The following is a 22,738-nucleotide window of genomic DNA, read 5'->3' on the forward strand; positions in this document are numbered from 1 at the left end:
CAAACTGGTAGCGGACCAATGAACGAAACAAAGGAGGGGAAAAAATAAAAAAAAAAGGAAAAAGAAAAAAAAAAAGAAAAAATATTCGAGGCATCAAAACGTTCAATTTCGAGCGGGTCGATTCGCTCGTTCCCGAGTAGAAGCTCTACAGGTTTTCGATGTTTAATCGTCTGTCAAATTCACGGTACGAATTCCCTTCAGGGGGATGGGAGAACGTAAAAAAAAAAAAAAAGGGAAAAAGAAAAGAGAGAAGGAAACAACTCGTATCGACGTAGTGGTGACGTGGAAAAGTCGAGAATCGCGAAGAAATCCCGTTCTTAATAATCATTCGTTTCGAATCTCTGTTTCTTCCCTTCGTCTTCTCGCTCTCCTCCATTCCTTCCATACTTTTCACTCCTTTCCTATCCTCCATTTCCATCATTCCTCCGTTTCGAGCGATTCGACTCGAGCGGAGGGAGAAGGACGAAGGCGAGGGAGAAAAGGAGGAGAGGAGACACGCGTATCGTTCCACGTATTAATTTGCTCGACACGAATAAAAAAGGGGGAAAAAAAGAAAACTAATCGAGCTCGGTCGAGTCGGCTGGCTAGCTTACCGTTAGATATACGTTAAAGCGTAAATATACGTCTTTCTTCCTTCTCCGTATTATCCTTTTCCCAACGACGAGTGTGCTATCTGTAATTGATATCTGTATAGGGGAAGGATGCGTGATTATACAGTGTTAAGGAAATTGAACATAATGTATCACCGATGAATTCGATTCCGTTGATTTGATCCGCAATTATGCGGATTGGCCCCGAAGAACGAGTCCCGAGGATCATCCGTTTGTTCGATTTGGCGAGGCCGCATTAATCGCTTCTCCTTTCCGTGAACAACTCGCGCTCTTTTTGCTTTCCACGCGCAATTATACCACTGTCACCGCGTGATGTATATAATAACGGTCGAGTCCAGGGTTTATTTCGCTCGGCTCGGCTTCTCTTCCTCCCCGTCCCGAGAAACGTATCCAGGAAAATTTGATATCGATCGGATCGGTGATTAACCACGTTCTAATCTAATATTCCATAATATACATCCGCCACGCGTGAAATGTATAATTCATCGTGCGTATATTCGAATAATTCAACTTTCAAAATTCAATCTCTATCTTCTTCGTTCGATTATCCTTCTCGATTCCACTCGTAAAACTTTCGAAAAAGAAGAAGAAGAAGAAGAGAACATTGGTACATTATTCACACGCGGAAGCATCAATAATAGAGGCAAAATACAAGGCTCTACTCGTTTATTCCATAAATCTGACGATAAATAACGGGCGTGTTCGGGGTGTTGGATAGCTCGTGGCCGCTTATCGTATCCCACAAATGCGGCGGAACGCATTTAAAATGTATTGAACTGTCACGGGGCACCGGTTTCCCGGATTTTAACATTTTTCATCGGCGCGGGTCCGCGCGGATTACTGAGTTATCGTTGTTCTAAGCGTGTCGGTCAACCGAATTGGGTTGGAACCCCCCTCGAAACGCGTCCAACCCCGGCCCTAATCCCGGCCATAACGCTTTTTCGAGCCACTCACCCTTGCTAAGCGCGAGCGAGCCTCGGAGAGGAGAGAAAGCCTTCGACGCAGCCGAATAGCGCGGCTTCCGCCCTTTTCGCTCCGAACCTGTACCGCGATTCGCCACGGATTCGAACGATTCGAACTAAGCCAAGCTCTCTGGAATCGATCCTCGCCAGCTCTCGATGGAATCGAATAGAAGAGAATAATCGCCAATGTTTTTAGTGCTCGAGCTCGAGAGAGTTGAGGAATAATTCGAGGAGAAGAGTTTACTCTCGAATCTAGCCTAATTTTACGACGATCGGAGGGGAAAAAGGGGGAGAGAATGATAAGAATCGCGGTGTTAGAGGATATCGCCAGTTCGATTTCGGAATATGGTTATACGTTGCAGTGAACCCGACAGATATGGAGCTTTGAATTTCTACCTCATTTTCATATATACGCGTTCCCATCGCGGTTATAGCAGATTCTTCGCGTATATACCTGTTACACGCCGATTACACTTGTAAAGTAAAACCGAACGAGGAGAGAAATAACAGAAACCGCGGGAAGTTAGTTTCCACGAAAGTTCATTTTATATTGAAAATTTGCTCATTCGATCGGATTATTTATTAACCCGTTTAACCTGTCCCTGCATCGAATCCAATAACTAAGAGGCGAGAACGTTTCGACAAATCAACTGGGGGAGGTAAACTGATCGAATCATTATTACGATCGATCGAAATCGAGCTGGCGTTAATTCCGAAAGGAGGGCAATTCGATTAATCTGGACACTGGGAGGAGAAGGAGGAGGGCAAAGGGCGAGCGAAAGCACGGTCCATCCTAATCTGCATCGGCAGATTGCTCTGAGAATTGACAGAGAGGAGGCGATTTCGCCTCGCCCGAAGTCGAAGCCACACTCGAGCGTCTCATCTTGAATCAAACCGTCTCCCAATCTTCTTAGACCCGATCTCTCGCGGTCTTTTGCCACAGGACGGAGAACTCGATGCATACATTAAGGCGGCTTTAATTGAGAAGAGTTCCCCCGGACGAGCGGGGAGTAAATTTGCCGTGTTCGTAATAAAGGAGAACGTTGAGTCTCCCAGGGGGGGAAGGAAGGGGATCACACTTAACGTGTCACACTTCTCGCAATTTTAACATCGAGAGCAAACTCTTTGATTAGTTGGACGAATAATTGGAATTTATTTTTTTTTTCTTTCCTCGTGGAATTAGATCGAGTCGAGTTATTTCCAGTTAAATTTCCGAGAAAAATCGATGCATCGAATTATAGATTATAGAGGTTATTAATTTCAATCCAAAAATTTATTCAAATTCCTCTCTTGACTCGGCCACGCGCAATTCCTGGGAAATGTGTGGGAAATATGGTCGTACCTTCTTGAAAAGAGTGGGCTAACAGGGTGCGGAGTTTACGCTGGCGGCGTTGAGTGGATCCTAATAAAAGACCATAGTCGGCTTATCGAATCTCGGGCTTGCGGTGGCGGAGGAGTGTTCATAGCCTGTAGCCATTTTCACCCCTCTGTCAACCTTCAACCTCCGTTCCATTATCCTAGTCTTCCGCCGCGGTATCATTTACCGACACTTCCAACATCTCGAGACGAGACTCCGATCTTGACGGCGCTCCAGGAATCTCCACGATGGAGATTTGAACGAGGCTTTACGTTCGGAACGCTCGAGACAACGATTATGGATCGGATAGATTTTTTTCCGCGTGCAACGACGAATGAAAAATTAAAAAGAAACCATTAAACACCATTATTTTTATCATTATTCGATTTTAAATAATTATAATTCTGACGTTATAATTCGTAACGAATATATAAGAAAGCATTATAAGAAGAAAGATCGAAACGACGAACGGTTAAAAGCTGGAGGAGGGGAAGGGAAGAAAAAGGAAAGAAAAGGAGGAAAAAAAAGAAGAGAAAAAAGAATAGGAGGGATGGTGGAATGCCTTTATACGGCGCATCTCTATGAGATTCTTTCACGACACGCCGATTTAAAATGCCTTTTAAGACGTTAGATAGGGATTGGTGGAATTGTGCCGGTCTGAATCGAACGTTCGACGCCCGTACCCTCTGATGCTCCATAAGTTGCATTCCTACTTTCTACCTTAATAAGAAAGTCGACGCGTCTATACTTATGCAACGAACCGTGCTCCGTTTGACGACAACGTGGAAAGGAGCAATATTCCATTTGCTCCTTTGGATGAAACTTTCGATCCTCTTCGCGCCCGATCCAGCTCGTTATTCGAGAACGGAGACGAGATACGTTCCATTATCGCGATATTAAAATTTTTTTATCTTCACAATTCAGAAAATCCTTTAAATTTCGTTTGGACGAAAGAGAAAGAAAAAGTCGAATCTATCTACGATTCGAAATCGATAATTGCAAAACGCGAAATGCAAAATTATAGAAAAAAAAGAGAAGAGAAGAAAAGAAATGAAAAGTGAATCTGAATTGGCAAAATCAAAGGGGGTCGAAACGGTCCTTGGGGAAACAAAAGCGCTCGTTTGGCCGCATTATAATACAACGACAGCGAGCGTATCCCCGCGACTTAAAATCGCGCTGCTTTGCAATTCCGCTCTCTCTCTCTCCAATCTTCGAATTTTTACATAATCGCGTCTCAAAGCCGGATAATATTTATACGATAATTGAGCCGGCCACGACGGCGCACGATAATGCACGCGCATTATGGAAATGTGCAAAACGCGATGCTCTCAACGCGCTTTTTTCTTAATCCTCCTTTTCTCCGCATTATACGCGACAACACTTCCTTCCTTCACCTCAATCCCATTCGAAACGCAACTCTTCTCTTCTCGCGCAACTCCTCCACCCTCCCCTCGTTCCCAAACGATCGTCCACGAATAAATCCGCAACAATGGCGATGAATCGGTCGCCTTACGAAGATTCGTTTAACAAGTGTTGCGCGTCGTTATATTATGCGTAGGATGGAGAGGGGAACGGAATAGAAACTACGGGGCAAGTTTGGGTAATAATTGGGGATGATTATCGTGGATGGACTCGCGCGCACGCTCGCAGTTTAGTGCCATTTACATTGTTAATAGAATCATTATTAGGTTATCGTGGCGATTTATCCGGCTAATTGGGATGGCCGGAGGGGAGGGGAAGGATAGGGAGCCCTGAGAGGAAAAAATGCCAGGGGCCCGGTCATTCGCAGTTACGCCCGGTGCGCCGGTTAACGCCGAGGCCGTCTCCGGCCACGAATATTCCAACGTTATTATATATACCTGCTGTGATACCACCCCTCGAAATCATAGAGCAGCGAGCGGGCCGCTCTCAGAGAGAGAGAGAGAGAGAGGAGAAGAAAAAAGAAGTTAATCGTCGAGTAGCGCAATAATTACTTTGGCCCGGCTCTTGGCCCCCACCACCCTCTCGTCGATCCGTCCTTTCGATCCGTGTATCCGCTCGATTATTACGTTTTCGAAATGGAAATTCTCCTTCTCTTTTTTCGATTTTTCTTCCTCCTCGGTTTTCCGTTTTCGATTAAGGAGAAATGTGTACCGCTTGATAAATGCGTGACGAGGAATTTTTCGAATTCCACTTTCGAAACGCGTTGGGAGGGAAAGGATTCTATTGTGATTCTTCCCGGTTAAATTCGTGGATTTCATTGAGAGTATCGGGTAATTTGCATACCGGCAAAAAGAAAAAAAGATCCTCTACACCTTCGAGAATTTCCAACGTCGTTTACTCCTCATTCTCCATCTATCCGATTCACGCGGCTGGTAGTAGCTGGAATTTCGAAATTTCGTCTGGGATCATCCCTTTAAATCGCGCCAATTGCACGTTTTTTTAACGAGTCGCTGCTCTCCAAACTGCCGTTAATATGAATCAACGATACTCCGATTATTAAAAATATATTAAGAATTCGACGAATCGTTCGTCGAGGCTTAAAAGCGACGATACGAATAAAATATTGCATCACGTATACGAAAAGCAAAAAAGCGAAAGAAACGAGCCACCACTTCTAATATAAAAAAGGGAAAAAAAGAAGAAAGAAAAGAAGAAGATATCTGATCTCTGAAGAAGAAGCGAAGCGAGATAGGAAACAAAAGAACAAAAGCGAGAATCTCGAAAGAGGAAACAAAAGGAGAAAGAAATAGAAAAGAAAAAGAGAGAGAGAGAGAGAAAAGGAAAGAAATTCGGCATGCATCCTCTATGACTAAATGCTGGGGCATACCTTTCGAAAGCGTAGTGTCTCTCGTCAAATCTGTAACACATAAACAAGCATACGTCACTACATAACAGCATTACGTGTACACGGGATCCAGGTAAGGGGTGATTGGATCGGAATAAAAGCCTGTGCGCGATCCCCGCCGTTTAGCGAAACTAGTTTCGAGGGAGGGGAGGGAGGGGACGAAGAAACGCGCAGAGAAAGGGAGGAAAACGAGAGGGGTGGAGGACGAAAGCGAGGGGTGGCTGTGAACGGAGTGGCTCGGGTGGATAAAGAGGGGGAAGGGAGGGGAAGGGGGAGAACCGCGAATATTATTGGAGAGACGGTAGTTTGGTGCACATAAGTAGTTATACCTATAAGTAGACATAATCATCACCAGGCGTAGGTAGGCAGACGGGTAAGGTTAATTTCCAAACCCCGTATTATGGCCCCCGAATCAAGTTTTCCATAGTATAATAAGCAATTTTATGACGTGCACTCGTAATTATATTGAGATTAGATAAGACGAGGGCCCCGTTTTAGATTTTGCGGCCCCTCCTGTTCACGAGGGGCCATTGTCCAAGTGGAAAAATTTGGACCTCTATGTATATGTGTATACACACACACATATATATATAGGATGTTGCGTGCGCACGATCCGGACGATTCGACGACGATGCGTCGTTGCGGTATGCTCGTCGTGATGATTTTGATGATACCTTTGTGGCTGGGCCAACATCGGCCACGATTAAATCGCGATCACGTTAATTTTCGTAATCTGTGGACTGTGTATACATATCGATGATAGTCCGATCCAACCTTTTGCCTCGTTGCGATTATTAAAAATCGAAAGGGTAACGCGAAAATTTCGAAAAAAAAGAAAATTCACCGTGCGACGCGTCTTCTTCAATTTCGCCAACCACGTGCAACGGTAGTTTGGAAAAATTCAAAGAGATCGAAAGATCGATCCCTTTCCCCGTATCTCCGGAGAAAGGATAGATTTTTCAAAATCCCGTGGCGGGCATCCACTGGATCCCGGATCCTGGACTCGAGAGCTTCGGAAAGAAGCGTATCGCGCGATCCCGTGCTGCTTTTTGCCCGGCGCGAGACTCGAAACCCGGGAACAAACAAGTCCCGCGACACGTTGCATTTACAATGCTATTTTTCTCCTAAATGGAACTTCTTCTGATATCGCGATCGAGAGGGCCGACCCTCGTTTTTCCGATACCTCGAGGATCGGAATGTCGGGCGAACCGATAAAAACCGAATCAAATATCCTACCGTTCGGCCCCCGGCCCCGACTAATGAAAATACCCATTGTTAACCGGGCCGGTTTTGCGCCACAGAAATTTTCGGCCCCAGTATCCCGTCCTCGTGCGGCATTTCACTGCCGGACGTATTAGGCCGAACACGTAATTACTGCGAGTTTCTTTCCGCTCTCCTCCCGTGGTGTACCGCTCTCCTATTTTGGACACGTCCGTCGTTTCCAATTCGCGAGGTGGACGGGGAGGGGGAGAGGAAAAGAAGCGATCGCCAGAAATATAGGCCACGCGATCTTCGTCGATAGCAGCGGGGAAAATTTCGTTTATCGATTTACATCTTCGATCGAGAGCGGGTATACGCGGTGGTTGAAACCTATTTCACGGTCGTTGATCCTGGAGAGATGGAGGAGCAGCGCGAAAAGTGCGAGCGAATGATAAATAGGAGAAATCTTCGAGGCGGAAGAGGAACCGTGGCTTCTTCCGTTGGGAACACGACAATCGCAGTCAATTGTCATTACGGGAAATTAAATCAGTCGTCAGCTTCTATTTACGCGGGCCCTAACGCCGCGTAAATCGACCGAGAGATAAAGCGAGAGGGGCCACGTCTCTCCGCGCGACAAAAGCCGAGATCTGATCGAACGCCGTTATTTAAAAAAAAAAAAAAATCACTCGCAACGAGCACGATGAGGGGGAAAAAAAGATAATAATCCGGAAAGGATGCTTCCGCTCAGGCCTCGACTCGAAAAGGCTGGGTCGAAAACAGAAGCTATCGACCTCCTCCGGGGGAACGGAGGAGGAGAGGCCTCGAATCAAGATCGAACGACGGGTGGAGGGGTGGATACCGCGGAAGAGGACGTGAAAACAATTTGAATCGCGGCCGGTTGCATTCATTTGGGGATCGGTTTTGGAACGGTTTCTCCCCGTGATCCTTATTTAAGTTAGCCTCACGTTCGGCCGCAGCACGTGATCCAGCTGCTCGAGAGGAATCCCACGTATCCGTGACGTCACTCCTATCTCGACTCGGTGAGCGCAAGCTGCACGAGCCGATACCGGGGCTCGAGCGCGAGACTTCTGTCTAGTCGGCTGACTTATTAGGAATTCCGCTCGTCCCACGTGCAGAAATTCGGCTGCGCCACGTGCATTCGCCGGACGCACGTTCTTATAATTTGCGAGACGTCGGTCGACTGCTTAAACCACACACACACACACACTCTTCTCTCTTTCCACACCCCGTATTCTCGATCGAAAGTAGACACGGACGCTCGATTAATCCTCTTCCTCTGCTACGTAGATTGGAGAGGGAAAAGGAGTCGAATCTCTCCAAAAAAATTCTTTTGCGTATTCCTCGAATCGAACTTGCGAGTTATTCGCGCTCGAAAGCGACGAAAAATTTTCTTTTCCATTTCCTTTCCTCGTAAGGCCGATAATTCCTATTAATCGCCGCAATTATCGTTTGATCGATACTCTCGCGGCATATAATGGGAGAAAAATACATGCCTCGTATTCTTTCTTCCTTCTCTAAATCAGGAGTGATAATTCACGATGATAGATATCGAATAATCCTTTCGTCGCTCGACCAAAGGTGTAAGATTTGTGGCGAGGCGTTTAGGCATGCTATGCACTCCCTCCCTCCCTCCCTTCCTTCCCAGTTCCCTAAATCTCGGGCCATTTTCGATCGATTTTTTCTTCCTCTTTTCTAAAAGAAAAAACAAAACTAACTAAATAACTTTCGCTTCGATATCCGTTAAGTAAGTAAGCAACTCTCTCTCCGCCTCCTCTTCATCTCTCGCCAAGAAATCTCTTCCTCTGAGAAGAGCCTCTCGTCTCTCGGAGAAGAGATGAAAAAGAAAAAGAGAAAAAATGGAAAAAAAGGAAAGAAGAGAAAAGAAAAAGGAGAGAGACGACGGTAAGAAAAGAAAACAAAGGTGAAGGAGAGGAAGGGGGGGAAAAAAAAAGGAAAGCGGAGACGAGTCGCGGTACGCTCTTGTAACACGGTGAGGAGAGAAGAATGCTCGGTATAGATCACCGTTCCGGAGCGTAACGCGAGGCCATTGGTTACGGTAGGCGAGAGCGTGTAGAAACGCGCATTGTCGACGTCTCATAAGACCTCTGGGAGGAAATCGCGCGCGACAATAGAGGGAGAGTGAGGGGCCCCGCGTCGCCGATAGAGGGCCAGACGAAGGCCTCTCTCTCTCTCTCGCTCCGTCCGTCGACGAGAGAAGAAGAAAAATCTCGAAGCCTGGCATCCCGACGTTTCAACCTCGGGAAAAATCCTCTCCTCTCGTCATTGTTTCGCCCGTTTCTCTTCCTTTCAGCCCGTTATTTATCGGTTGAATATTTAGTCAACACGGGCGCACAAAACCTTGGAGGACGGACAATCGGGAGAGCGACAACGGGCCTCGTAGACGGTTCGCAGCGCCGTGAAACCGGGCCTCCACCGGCAATGGGCGAGGTTTCTCGCGCACACCGGCAGCGTTTCGCGTGGATATTGTCGGGGAACGAGGTTGGACGTTGGACGAGAGGCGACCGTCAACGCGAGTACACAATGCCGCAAGAACGGCGGAATGCATTAATATTAATAGTGGCACCGCGAACGAGGCCTCCTGTAACGGTGGCCGTGGTGGAGTCAGGTGAGCCGCGCCAGAGACGTCCGATCTCTCGTCCGCTCACGAAATCTCCTCGAATGTTTCGCGAGAACGCCATTTCTTACGTTTTTCTCCTTTCCTTCCTTCCGTTTCGATTCGATCGTTTCGATGTAAATTTATTTCCTCTAATTGGACAGCTCCTTGGATTCCGACTAGTTTAAATTTCAATATTTTCCTAATATCGCGCCCAAGTTTTCGTGGAAAACTTGTATGGATGAAATATATTTTGATTGCGTCACGAGTTTTAAAAAAGTTTCAACGTAACATCGTTTCAATTACATATATAACGAAGTAAGTGCTCGTGAAACTACATTTAGATAGATCTACTTAAAATATATACGTACAAGTGAAATAAGTGGACGTTAAGTGGGTATAAAAATTTCGCGAAACAACGATTATCTCTTGGTCTCCTAGCGCAAAGATTAAAATATCCGGGTGGAATGATTGGGCCGTTCGCACGTACTAATGGCGGAGCAGGTACGGTTTAACAGTTAAATCGCGGAGGCTCGTGTAACGCGGCGGAACGATGAGTAACCGTGAAGGTGCGATGATAAAGAAAAAGTATAGCTACGTGGGCGTAAACGGGTGGCGACCTCGGAGGCGTAACCAATGCTCCAGGCGACAACCTTATCGAATGGCAAGTATGCCTCTGCCAACCTAACAACCGAACCCTTTGGCTAAAAATTGCGTTGCCACGAAAAAAAGAAAAGAAAGAAAAAGAAAAGAAAAAAATCGAAACGTCTAAACGTTGGGCGAACTCGATCGAATCGTTACGGATAAACGAAATTTCAAATTTCGAAATGGAATTTCCAACGTTAATTTTCAAAATTGAACGAGGGAATTCAAGTTTAATGCTACGAGCGTTAAGACAGTGATCTACGAGGGAAGAGCAGAGGTCGGAAATTTTGACGAAATCTCTGCCAAGATAACGCAAAAACCTGCGCGTCCTCGCTGCTGACCGTACAACAATATGGGCTGATGAATTATTGTCAACATCAGAATGGGTTAGGACTTTCCGCAGAAATTTTATATACATATATATATATGTATATATATCTATCTGCAAGGCGGCATCTTCATAACGCGAGCAAAGGATTTTGATAGTCTTGTAGGTTCAGTCCTAAAGAACGCGGGGAGATGGAGAACGAGATAGAGCGTGGCAGACGCTTTGTTACGCACTGTGGCGCATAGGTGTATGAGTCACGGTTGTATTAATTAAACAAACCCCGAGGTCGCATAATTCTTCGTTAAAGATTGTTTCTTTTTTTCTAAGTAAACGCGCGATTTATCCGTCCCTTCAAAAATAAAAATTAAAAGGTAATAAAAACGAAAATGGAATGATAATATTCGAGAAAGGCAAAAGATTCGAAAAATAGAGAAGAGATTGGTTGAAATTATTCGCAATTAAATTTTCGAAGGGCAAAAATTCGCGTCGCTAGCGCTCGAGAGGGTACGTTAACACGAGGGTATGCTAATTTCGCGAGTCGAACGCGCGTGGGGGGGCTAGATTAGGCTTACATAGGGGTTATCGTGTAATTTAAATTAATGATGGAACATCTCTCTCGTTACGTTCGCTCTCGCGCTTAAACGGACGAGCCGTAGAAATTTAATCTTACCACGCCATTACGATTGTATCGACGATCGTAACGAAATCGTAGAATGCAGGGGGTCCACAAGGATCGAACCGCAAAGGAAGGGACGAACAAAGAGCAAGGTGTGTGCGTGGCGGAGCCCTGGGAGAAATAACGCAGCTCGTGGACGGGTTTGGGAGAAGAGCTGATCCGACTTCGGATCGGGCGTTCCGTTTGGTCGCTTGACCTCGTCGGGTAATAAGAATAAATGTGATTCTATTACGGGTTCAATTGTTACTGCGGCAGATAGGCCGCCCCCCTTCTTCGATCGAAGAGGGTAGATGATCGCGGCCGATAACACGGACCGGGATGACTTTACCTGCGCCATCGTCGCTTTTCCACCAGCTCCATGTCGATATCTCGGATATCTAGGCCTGGACCATCTTGTTTGTTCGGGATGGATTTGATCGAATACGCGGATCTGTTATTCCGTACGAATTTCGAATTTTGCGATTTCGTTTGATACGTTTCGTGAAATTTCAACGATCCGACCAATGATCGCTTTCTCGAGATGCGCCTTGAAAAATAACATTAAGGGGATAGTTTTGAAATTTAATGAGATCGTGAACGAAATTGAGACGAGTGGAGGGAAAAAATTAAATTTAAATTATACGGATAGAGATCGCGAAGTTGTGAAATTATTCGAAAAGAAAATAAAAAGAAGACAAGCGTGTGAATTAACTTATTGTTTGATTAATAACTAAACTTATTTATCACCGAATAACAATAATAATAATAATAATAATAATAATAATAATAATAATAATAATATAGCGGAGTATATTTTTAAATCGTTAAAAAAGAATATTAACAACGAAGAAAAAAGAGGAGAATGCTACGATAATATAATATTTTCTTTTCAATAGAATTTCAGTTTCATCCGACACTGTTTCGAACAACAGAATTGTAATTGAAAATAAAAGAAATAAAAAAAAAATACACTAAAAATTACACGTTCGAAGCAACATCGGAAAAAGAAAGATTACTCTACATGGTTAAACGGTACTCACCGTGCGTTGACAGAGGTAGGATTTCCAACGTCGTCCACGGACGGTTTCCTAGAATGAAACCACGAATGAAATTCGTTATTGTTCGCCTGCAGCTGCATTAAAGCGGGGTGTTTATACGTGCTGTACAGATTTGGCGTTTGCCACATTCTGCTGTACATTTGCGCGTCCATCGTTCTTTTTTTTTTTTCTTTTACATATCCCTTCCTTCAGTCCCAACTCTCAAGATCACACCCCATTTCCGTCCATTCGACACAACACCCTCGGACACGAGTCCGATTCACCAAATCCTCGACACGACTCTCTCAAAAATTTATTCGATCTTCGTTCACTAGAGAAAAACAAAGAAAAGAAGAAAAGAAAAAGAAAAATCACCACAATCCGAAGACGATCACGATCACCACCAGCGGAATAAATTTAAAAAATTGTCCTAACCAAACCATCCTAACATCCATTTAACAGGCGCCGAGTGACACGTGGTTGAAGAGTCACTGAGAGCGGAGAATCGTTCAGCCCTGAAGAGGGAGGTGAGAAACAGGACGAGCACGCGAGAGTGCGGCGAGTTAACTTTTGACAGGCGCAACACGCACGCGGTCTGAGGGCGTGTGCATAAGTGTCATCGAGTGGAGGCGCGTGTCGGCCTCGCGCTCGCCCTTGCCACCCCCGTCAAACATCACCCCCACCAGACGCTGCGCGCGACTTTGGCGCGCCACGCGCGCCTACCCCTCGAGCAGAGGGCTGTTTAACCCCCGACGGGGTATCCATGCCTCGACCGTTGTCCCATCGTTAATTGCGTACGACGTAGATTCTCTTTCCAAGATTCGTCTCGATTACGAGAGGAAAGAAGAGAAATACTTACTGGAGCTTACTCCGAGTTCGAGACTCGGATGTTCGGATATTCGGATATTCATCACGAAGTATTTATTCGATCCACGCGCGAATCGAAATTTGTATAAATCGTATAATTTCGGAGACGAAATTTAACTTCCTCGACGATGCGACGCTCTCGCGTGCTGCGCATATACTAAAGTCGACGATCGGTCGTGCGTATTTATTCGGAGGTTGTCGGCTCGTGTTTACGTCGGCCAATGTCGATCGTATATATACGAATCGTGTATATACGAATAGGTTAAATAACTTTTAAATGCGATATAACGCGAAGGTTATTTTGGATATTTAAACTCGTCGTAAATATTTTACGTCGTTCGCAAGTTAATTTGAATTGTTTCAATTCGGAGGAATTGAAAACGTGCGCGTTTTAATGTAAAAAAAAAAGAAAAAAAGTAAAATTAATCAATTAGAAATTTTATTGATCAGAATTCGAATTCGGAATACTTTGTAACGTATACTCGTTAGATTAGATTTTTCTTTGGAAGTAACGTAGTAAGCAAAGAGCTAATCTATGGTTGGAGGGTTAAAACGACCCTTAGTTGGTCACACCCTAACGTGTCTCTAAGGATGCTTTCTCTTTCTCTCTCTCTGCCACTTCTATTCAAGAGTTTTCTACACGAAGAAAAGCGCTATTTCTATTTCCGTTAAAGTATCGTATGATTTATTAAAACTGAAATAAATTTGAAAGATGGAATCATAGATATTTGAAGTGGCGTAGGGGGAAATAAGAGCGAGAACCGCAATTGCCACATGTTCCGGCGCAAAGTTTACGCGATCATGTTTTTTTGATCACGACAGGAGCAAGAAGTCGGTGCTCCATCTTCATTTGCCTGAGATCAGAAGGGCTACGATCCCAATAAAATCGGGCCTATCTCGATGGCGGATTGCGTATCTGCGTCTATGCCGCAACATCGCCCCTCTTCCGAAACCTTCTTCCACCGAAGGGAAGATCGCCTATTAAAACCCAATGGGATTATACTCTCGGAGCGTATCGACGCTGTCGAATTTATTCAAACGCCGATATCAACGCCGATGTGTATTCTTATCCTCGTCCTCGCAATAACAAAAATGATGAACATCTGTAACCAAATCGAGATGAAAATCTGGAATTGCAATAAAATTTGAAGGTATCGCGACGAACGAGTCGGAGAGGAAATTATTCTCCTTTTCGTACGCTGTGTAGTTTCGATGGTTGTCGATTACGTTCGATATGGAAAACTTTCACCGGTTTAATAATGAAGGATGGCGGATCGGGCGTCTCATTAGCAAACCGGCGATACTTTTCCTACGAAAGAAAAAGTGAAGCGTAGCCTGGTTACGCTAGATTTTATAACGCCTTAACCGGTAACTAGTCCGGCTGGTGGACGTCTAGCAGAGAGAGGAGTACTCGAGGCTGGCCGATCGGCGTTCCTTTTACGAAGACGTTTCCTATGCCGTACTGTTACGACACGATGATGCTCATTGCCACCGACGATGTACATGCCGCATAAGTGCTAATGAGCAGCTTCTTCTGCCCGGTTTTGCATCCTTTTCTGGCCCTGATCTGCCCACCGATCCACGGATAGAATTTTAACGAACGGCAATTTTATATTTTATTTATACGGCCGCTAATAATCTTTCCCCGGTCGATCGGCAAGAAGAAAGGGTTGTCGTTGAACGTTCGAGGAAAAATGAAGATTGAATTGGAAGGGACAAATTTAGTAGCAAATTGAATTAATCGATTCATACTTCGGCCTTCCTCGCGTATAAGGAAGGCGAAAATCCAGTTTTACGCTCTCCTTATAAATGTGGATCATCGTCGAATAAACTGTTAGTCTTGTCTCGCCATAAATTTGATAGAGAAATGATTTATGAAATATATATATATATATCGAGCGTGTCGCTATCTCGACAGCTCGACTATCGAATCGTTGAATAAGTGATAATAAGGAGGGACGATTTAAAACGCGATAATAGACGAACCACGGTTGCGCGTGAACTGAACGCGACTTTACTTTTATATCGAATCGAGCGCAAGTAAATACGACAAACACAATTAAAAAACGGTATCAACGATGCTTCTATTGGATCGCGAATAGAAATAGCTGCGAGGAAACTGTTTCGCAGCACAAGCTCGGAGCGGTCTCGAAAAATGAAATCGTCTCGATCGAAATTCTCCTTCTTCGTTGAAAAATCAAAAGTCGTGGGAGGGGGAGAATGGTTCTCTCCGACCGACCCCCGATTTGCCGAGTAAAAATGGAGTTTGGACTCGGTGGTCGGCGTGGCAAAAAGCGCGGAGGGATCGTGCGTGTGGAGCAGAAGGAAAAGAAAAGGCTTAAGGCCGGGGGTTTCAGCCTAAGGGCAGAAGTAAGTATCCGATACCAAATTAAATGATAGGACGGCGCGCGCGCCGCTACCGGGGAGACCTGTCCTCATTCCAGCGCCATTTTCGGAAAACGGCATTTCATTGCCGCTCGGCGCGGCGGGGCGCGGAGTGGGGAGGGGGAAAAGAGGGAAAAAAGGGGGGAAGAAGCGGGGAGGGAGGCGGTAGGAGGCGCGAGAGAGGCGTAAGGGAGAAGGATGGAGAGAAGAAAAGCTCGGACGTACATAATCGCGGACAATGCGGGCCGTATACGTATACCCCCTCCCCCTCCGCGGGCAAAAAGTTATTTGTCAATTAATACACGCGTACCGCGCGTGGTTATTCGCCATGAATACGCATGGTGGAGGGAGAGGCGAGGTGGCCGTTTAATGCTGTCGCATTACGGTGACGAGAGGAAGGCAAAATGACAGGGGGATGTTGGGGGATCGGTGGACGGCGAAAAACAGGACGAATCGGAGCGGATCGGTGGAATCGTTTCTAGAAGAGCACGGCCACTACAATGGAATGCTTTGACCGGATCCGATCCACCGTTTCAACCATCGTACGGGACGGGATGGATCTTGAAGCTGCCCCGTCAGCCTCCTCCGATCCTCGCCTGTCGATTCGCCACGCATTTTTAGCAGCGCGCCGCACAAAGCGCTCTCGAAATTGGCTTCGACCGCGATACGAGTGTCCCTCCCCCCCCACGTGTCCATACCCCCCATACATAGGTAACCCTGTTTCATTCGCGCGTTCCCGATTTCCAGTTTCCGCCAAACATTTTTCTAGAAATTTATCCATCTTTATATCGCGCGTACGCATCGTACATCTCTGCGGATCTCGATTCTCTAGATAGATCCGGTACGAACGAAACGAAAGAGGGGTTTCCAAACGAAATCGTTAACCGATAGATCGGCGGATGAAAACCAAGCCCCCGACCCGCGATCGCCGCGCCACACATTTCCCATTAAAGGCGACGATGGGCAAGAAGAGGAGCACGATTGGCGCGCGATTATATTAATTAGCGAATACCGTGAAAGCCGCGTAGTCCGAAAAGAAAATCGCCACGTAGGAAATATATATCGATGACGGGGCGAAAAAAGGAGGAATGCAAAAGGGTAAGGGAAGCGGGTTTGGCACATTTTTTGAATCGCAGGAATGCCGATACGAGCTATTAGGTGGAAGGGGGGAGGGGGCCTTCTTACGTGGAATCGTTAACCTCGGATAGCCACCCGATAAAAGACGATCGGTGGACGAGGCCTGAATTAATGAATCCCCGCGGATGTAAAACTCTCGCCCCTGTCTCTAACTGTCAGAAGAAACGGAAACGGCGTGTATACAGCGGACGAGGCTTGTTACGTTTCGCCGGCCAATCTGGACACGATTGCTGCTTATATACACGACCGTTAAACATTCTTTTTTTCGAGAACGCGTTAAGCGCGTTTACGTGAATGGACTAGATCGGGATCGGTCGAGGAATCCTCGGGATCGGTTGGATTAGGAAGTAGGTAGGTACACGTGTTTTGCGGGGGTTAGAAGAAACCGAGTTCGTTCTTCGTGCGAATGGAAACGATCGATCGTGCCGCTACTTTGTTCGTCGAAACGACCTCGGTTTAAACGTTTGTGGCGCGGTTCGTTTCGTCGAACAGCAATTTGTCCATTTTTTCGATCGCGTCGTTTGCTCGTAGTAGGAACGTACACGATCAATGGATTAACGAGACGAAAGCCGCCTCGACATCTTTATAACGAAGTCACACGAGTCGATAATCTTCCTTTATCCTTTTATCGTATTATCGATTGAAAGTTGAAGGTAATACGAATGCTAAGAACTATCGTGATTTATTATATTCGTTGCCTCTCTTCGAACCGTTTGCACGCTAATTACCATTCCAATGAAAAGAAAAAAAGAAAAAAGAAAACGTTACGTAGATAGCCCATTTTGCCCCACCACTCCTCTCCCACCACACATTAGATATCGTATAACGTATCATTTATTGGTATCGATTGAAACGGAGAGACAAGAATCGAGGCAGACAACGCGTGAAAGCTTGGAAGGTGGAACGATTTCATCGGTCTCTCGCCGCAAGGGTCAAGTGTACGGAGCGAGGAGCGTGCGTTGGTGGGAGAAGGAGGGCGCGTTGGCGAAACGCGCGGAGCGAGAGAGAGAGAGCGAGGGAGGGCCGCGCAAAAGAACGGGAAGAAAGGAAGAAAGAAAGAAAGAAAGGAAGGAAGAAAGAGAAGTTTGTACGCGCGCGTGTGCCTTGTGGTCACCCGTGGGGCTTCCATTCAACCGGTGGCTCGACTCGCCCACTCATTCCTTCATTCATACACGCTGCACGCGATTTGAATCGATAAGCAAACCACGGAAGCGAATCTTTCCTATTGGCCTGGCCTGGCGTTAACCGACCTCGTACACGGAATCTTCTTACGTTCCTTTCTCGTCGAGACCAGCGCAACGTTCCTCTCGATCGATGTGTACACGTTACGTCGTTTTTTCGAAAACAATTTTAGAAAAGTTTCTCTGCGAAATTTTACTACCAATTTCTTCCCGATTTGTTAAAACGAGTCGCGTCTCCTTTACGAGAAATCTCATCACCAATAAGTATCTAGAAAATGAAATCCTCGGTTCTCGGATATTATCGTGACTGGACGTTCAGGATCATTACCGGAGATCATTACTCAACCCCATATCAATTACAGTACTTTTGAAATTAATCAGTAATTCAATATTATCAACGACTACCACCTTATTACACCGCACGATTGTACTATTAGCCGATCTTTTGCATTTCTATCCTCCGTTAAATTCTACCCTATACTTCGTCTTAATTACACGAATCGTAAACCCACAGCGATCTCTTCCCGCGTATCCTATCTTCTTCTTTCTCCTTCAAAAATCCTCCAAACCAAAAACTTAAATCTAATCGATCTTAAGCGATTCTAAAAGCTCTGGCAAAACCTCGAATACTCAGCTTCTGGAGCTGACCCCCTTGGCGAACGGGAGCAGGCCAACGAACGCGCTTTCCGCAAACCTGCGATCGTCGATCCTCGATGCTCGAGGAGGATTCAGAAGCTACCGGAGTATCGAGCAGCACTCGAGAGAGGAGGAGGAGGAGGAGGAGGAGGAAGGAAAAGAAAAAGAAGAAGAAAAAGAAGAAGTAAAGGAGAAGAGGGAGGAAGATGCAAGTACAGACGGCGGGAGAGCGTTGGACGGAGAAGGGCGAAGAGAGGGCGAGGCGAAGGTGGAGGCGAAAGTGGAGGTGGAGGCGGTGGTAGGGCGAAAGGGTGATCGAAGGGGGGCTACGACCGGTCGGCTGGACAGACGCATGGACGGATGGAAAGACAGACAGGACTGGAGACCGCTCATTACGGGCGGCGCATGCGCGAGGAATGCGGCGGCTCGGCTCTCCCCGATACAATAAATATAGGATCGGATCGGATCGGATCGGCAGGTAAGGCCGGACAAGGATCGAGCCATCTGCGATACCGACCGAGCAACAGAGATCGATGGGGATAGAGAGAAGGAAACGAAGAAGGTGCGGAGAGGACGGACAGACGCGCGTAGGGGCCAACGTTCAGCCGGGAAGTAAGGATGAATCGATGAACGAATCGGGCGGACAACAATGCCGAGAGTAGTAACGACATCCAGTTAAATTGAACGCTTGCGAAAAAAGAGGAGGAAAGAAAAGGAAAAGACAGCGGTTGTTTTAAGAGACTCGAGCCGATCCGATTTGGCTTCCGGCAAACGATAGAATGCACGTTATTACGAGCAATGATCCGAATTCCGACACGATCAATTTCTGCTGAATCGAGTTTTCAATTTCGGATCGAGTTTTAAAGTAGCCGTTAAACAGAATACCTTCGACTAAACGCTCGATCGATTCCGATTTAATTTAATTTAATCATCGTGATCGTACGCAACGAGAAAATCCGTGTTAAAAAAAAAAGAGAAGGAAAAAGAAGAAGAAGAGGAGGGGAAGGAGTTATATCCAGACTCGTTTGACGAAAAATCACGGATCGGAAAGAAGAATCGAGTCGCGGGAGGGAGTAACGTTAATTAAAATGACGAAGAGGGGGGGAAGAGAATAATGGTTGGAAGAGGAAACGGGTAAACAGGCTGTAATCCGGACACGTTTTTCATTCATTACCGATAATTTCTGAGCGGACAACGCCATTAGCCCGAATGGAAAGAGGGGTTTCACAGGTGTAGGCGCGCGAGCGCTCGCGAGCGTTCACGAGTTAGAGGATCGCGATTCACTTGAAAGATGGGCACCCGGTTTAAAATTGTAGGGAGCGGACGTGGCCGATGTATTCGCGATATAAACGCTGATCAATCAGCTGCGCCGGTGCATTTAATCGATAGTTCAATAATTATTAACCTGGGCCCCGAGGAACGGGGGCCGCCGCAGATTGCCCGCTTTACGAATTCCCATCCTGATAGTTTTGTTTCCAGACTTATAAATTGCCTGTCTCTAACCATCTCTTTCAGATGAACAGCTCATTAACGACGCGTATAAATTATTCCAACGATATTTCAACGATATCGAGGCCCGATCGCAGCTCGTATCCTCTTCTATCGATCCTTCTTCCCTCGTGAACCAACCATTTTCGTCGAGATTCGATTTATCGATCTTGGCAACGGTTCGATTCTGCGTCAGTTAGAGCACTGGAAATCGGTGCTCTACCACCCGATCTAACCGCGTATCGATTTCCATCGTTTCTTTTTTCTTCTTTTTTTTTTTTCTTCCATTCATTCGTATCCTATTTTTCGATTCGCATCATCCACGAAAACGCGTGAAAAATTTCGATCGATCGAACGAACGAACGAACGAGTAACGAATCGTTCGTAAAAAGTTATGTGAATAAGGCGTATTCGTCTGGAAGGCAGGGCTCCAGAGTGGACCGATTACGAGATATTCCTTGCACGTGGTCCCCAGGCGTCGCGCAACGAGGCAAAAAGATGAAAAGGTAGAAGGACGGTGGTAGTCCGATAACGTCGCGCCAGAGTTATTAATTACCGCGGTTCGCCTGTTCGCAATTAGCTTTGGATCAGTTTCGGCTAATTACATCGGTGTCGTCATTAATTACTTCCCATCGTCCATCGAATTCATTTACAATGGCTTTCCATGAACGGTTTGTCCGCCGTTGCAAATTACTCGCACTCGACCCTTCTCTCGTTTTCGTTAAAATATCTCCTCTTACTGCTCCATCATACTTTCGTCGATTCTTCTTTTTCTTCGCGGAAATTTTCGAAATTTGAAATCGCCAGACATCCGATCTCTTCGGTCTCAAAAATCCCCTTTCCAGGAGAGAAAGAAACGAAAGAAAAAAAAGAAAAGTCTTTTTTTCCCATCTATCCACTTCCGTCGTTAAGGATTAAACAATCCCATGCAGTCTCTTCTTCGATCGAGATTCGAAATCGCGCCGCCACACGCAAATGAGCAGAACGGCGCACCAACGTGGACCAACGTGGAGGAGAAAAAGAAAGGAGAGAGAGAGAGAGAGAGAGAGAGAAAAAAAGTGGATTCGAAGCGGCGCGCGAATAGTCAGAGCGGAGAGAAAGTATTCCTCGAACGGGCAAAAAGCCGGCATCGACATGTCGATCGAAAGAAGTGTCGCTAATTTGATGTAGCCGGTGTATACGGCGGATCGTATGGCGGAGCGGTTTGGTCACTCGCGAGTTGATTTATACCGGTGGGCAAGAACCTCGTGGCAAACCTCGTTGTCTTGCTCATTGCTTCCACCGCTTGTCTCTCTCTCTCTCTCGCTCCTCTCTTCTCATCTCGTTGACCCTCTCTCTCTATCTCTCTCTGCTCACTTCGAACAATGGAATTGCGTCGCGACGTCAATCTCTCTGTATTATTCACCTCGCCCCTGCTCTCCTTTATATCCCTAGCTGTTCCCCGTTTTCGTTACCTTTTCTGTATTTCTTCTTCTCCTTTTTTTTCTTCGAACCTTGTTTCTTGGTTTTTCTCTTTTCTCTCTCTCTCTCTCTGACATTTTTTATTTTAAGAGTTTCTCTTTCCGTGGAACCGTCTCCTCCTCGCGAGAGAGAATAAATCGAGAGACGAGGGATCGTTTAAAATCGTGTTACCGAAGGCTGACGTCTTGGTAGGGATTCCGCTAATTTCACGGATATCGGTTCAAGGTTTAACGTACGCGCGATGGATCGATAGATATCGCGTTTTTTCACGCTACGATGAAGAGTGGTATTTTTTTAAGTATGATTTGAGTGAATTGTAGAGAGGATTATAAGGGTACTTAGGACGGTTCGTAGATTCGAAGCGAAAGAACGAGTGTGAAGAAACGTGGAGTTTGGTGACCTTTTTAGGAACGCGTTTTTGTTCGATTTAAGAGTATCGAAATTTGTTGGATTAATTGTAAAACATACCTGTCTGTCCAACAGAGAGCGTCATCTCGATACCTGAAACGGAGAAAATTTTAATTAATTTTCGTCTAACGAAATTTCACGAGGAATACAAATATCATATATATATACATATATATCGATTGTATTAATTTATCACGGTACACGATCTTCTCTCTCAAAGTCCCCTATACGTGGCAGCCTCGACACTTGAAAGAACGTATCGCAGCTTACAGGAAAAAGCTTTTATATGAAAGCCTAGCTGTGAATAAGATCGCCGTCGTAAATTGTGCGCGAGGCTAATCTCACGGTTGAACGCGGCCATAGACTTCGCTTCGTTTGACTTGGGCCAGCTCGAGACACTGGAAAAAGTACGAGGTCGCATTGGATTTTCAATTCTTCGGCCCACCCTCGACACCCTCCCGATTTCTTCCTGCCCAATTCAAATATTATCGCGGAAAATTTATCACGCAGCAAGTGATCGTAAAAAATTTTCCATCCACTTTTACTTCAACAATAATAAACTTTCAACGTTTCAAAATTCTCGCATTAATCGAAAAAAAAGCGATTCGAAAATATGCCTTTTTAATTTCCGCCTCCTTCGAAAAGAGAAAAACCTAAAACTCTCGTATCGTCAAACTTCAATAAGAAGGGGCAAACCCTCTCGCAGAAAGACGGGAAGAAAAATAGAGAGAGAGAGAGAGAGAGAGGGGGAAGTTGGAGAAGTTGCGCGTGGTGTCGCGGATGAATCAGAAGGTGCGAAGAAGAAAGTGGGGCCTGTCAACGGGACATGATTTAAAGCCAAATATTACGACAGAGGGCACATTTCTCGAACACGTCCCGTCCCAATGTTCACCCTAGGCTCGTGGCGCGGGGGTGGCG

General features: G+C 45.8%; 1 protein-coding gene across 14 annotated transcripts in view; it reads right to left on the reverse strand.

Annotated features, from left to right (window-relative positions):
* The window catches only part of LOC107998930 (klarsicht protein), a 223,460-nt gene that overhangs the window by 62,724 nt on the left and 137,998 nt on the right, over positions 1 to 22,738 (reverse strand). For 9 of the 14 annotated variants that reach the window (XM_062083060.1, XM_062083061.1, XM_062083067.1 and 6 more), the window contains 3 exons: positions 21,881 to 21,913; positions 12,261 to 12,308; positions 5,740 to 5,769 (listed from right to left, as the gene is read on the reverse strand). In XM_062083060.1, coding sequence (XP_061939044.1) covers positions 5,740 to 5,769; positions 12,261 to 12,308; positions 21,881 to 21,913 — 111 coding nt within the window. The remainder of the gene's footprint in view (positions 1 to 5,739; positions 5,770 to 12,260; positions 12,309 to 21,880; positions 21,914 to 22,738) is intronic. The other 5 variants (XM_062083068.1, XM_062083071.1, XM_062083064.1 and 2 more) reach the window with 3 other exon arrangements.

Source organism: Apis cerana, linkage group LG12 (assembly GCF_029169275.1).
Source record: "Apis cerana isolate GH-2021 linkage group LG12, AcerK_1.0, whole genome shotgun sequence".
NCBI lineage: Eukaryota > Metazoa > Arthropoda > Insecta > Hymenoptera > Apidae > Apis > Apis cerana.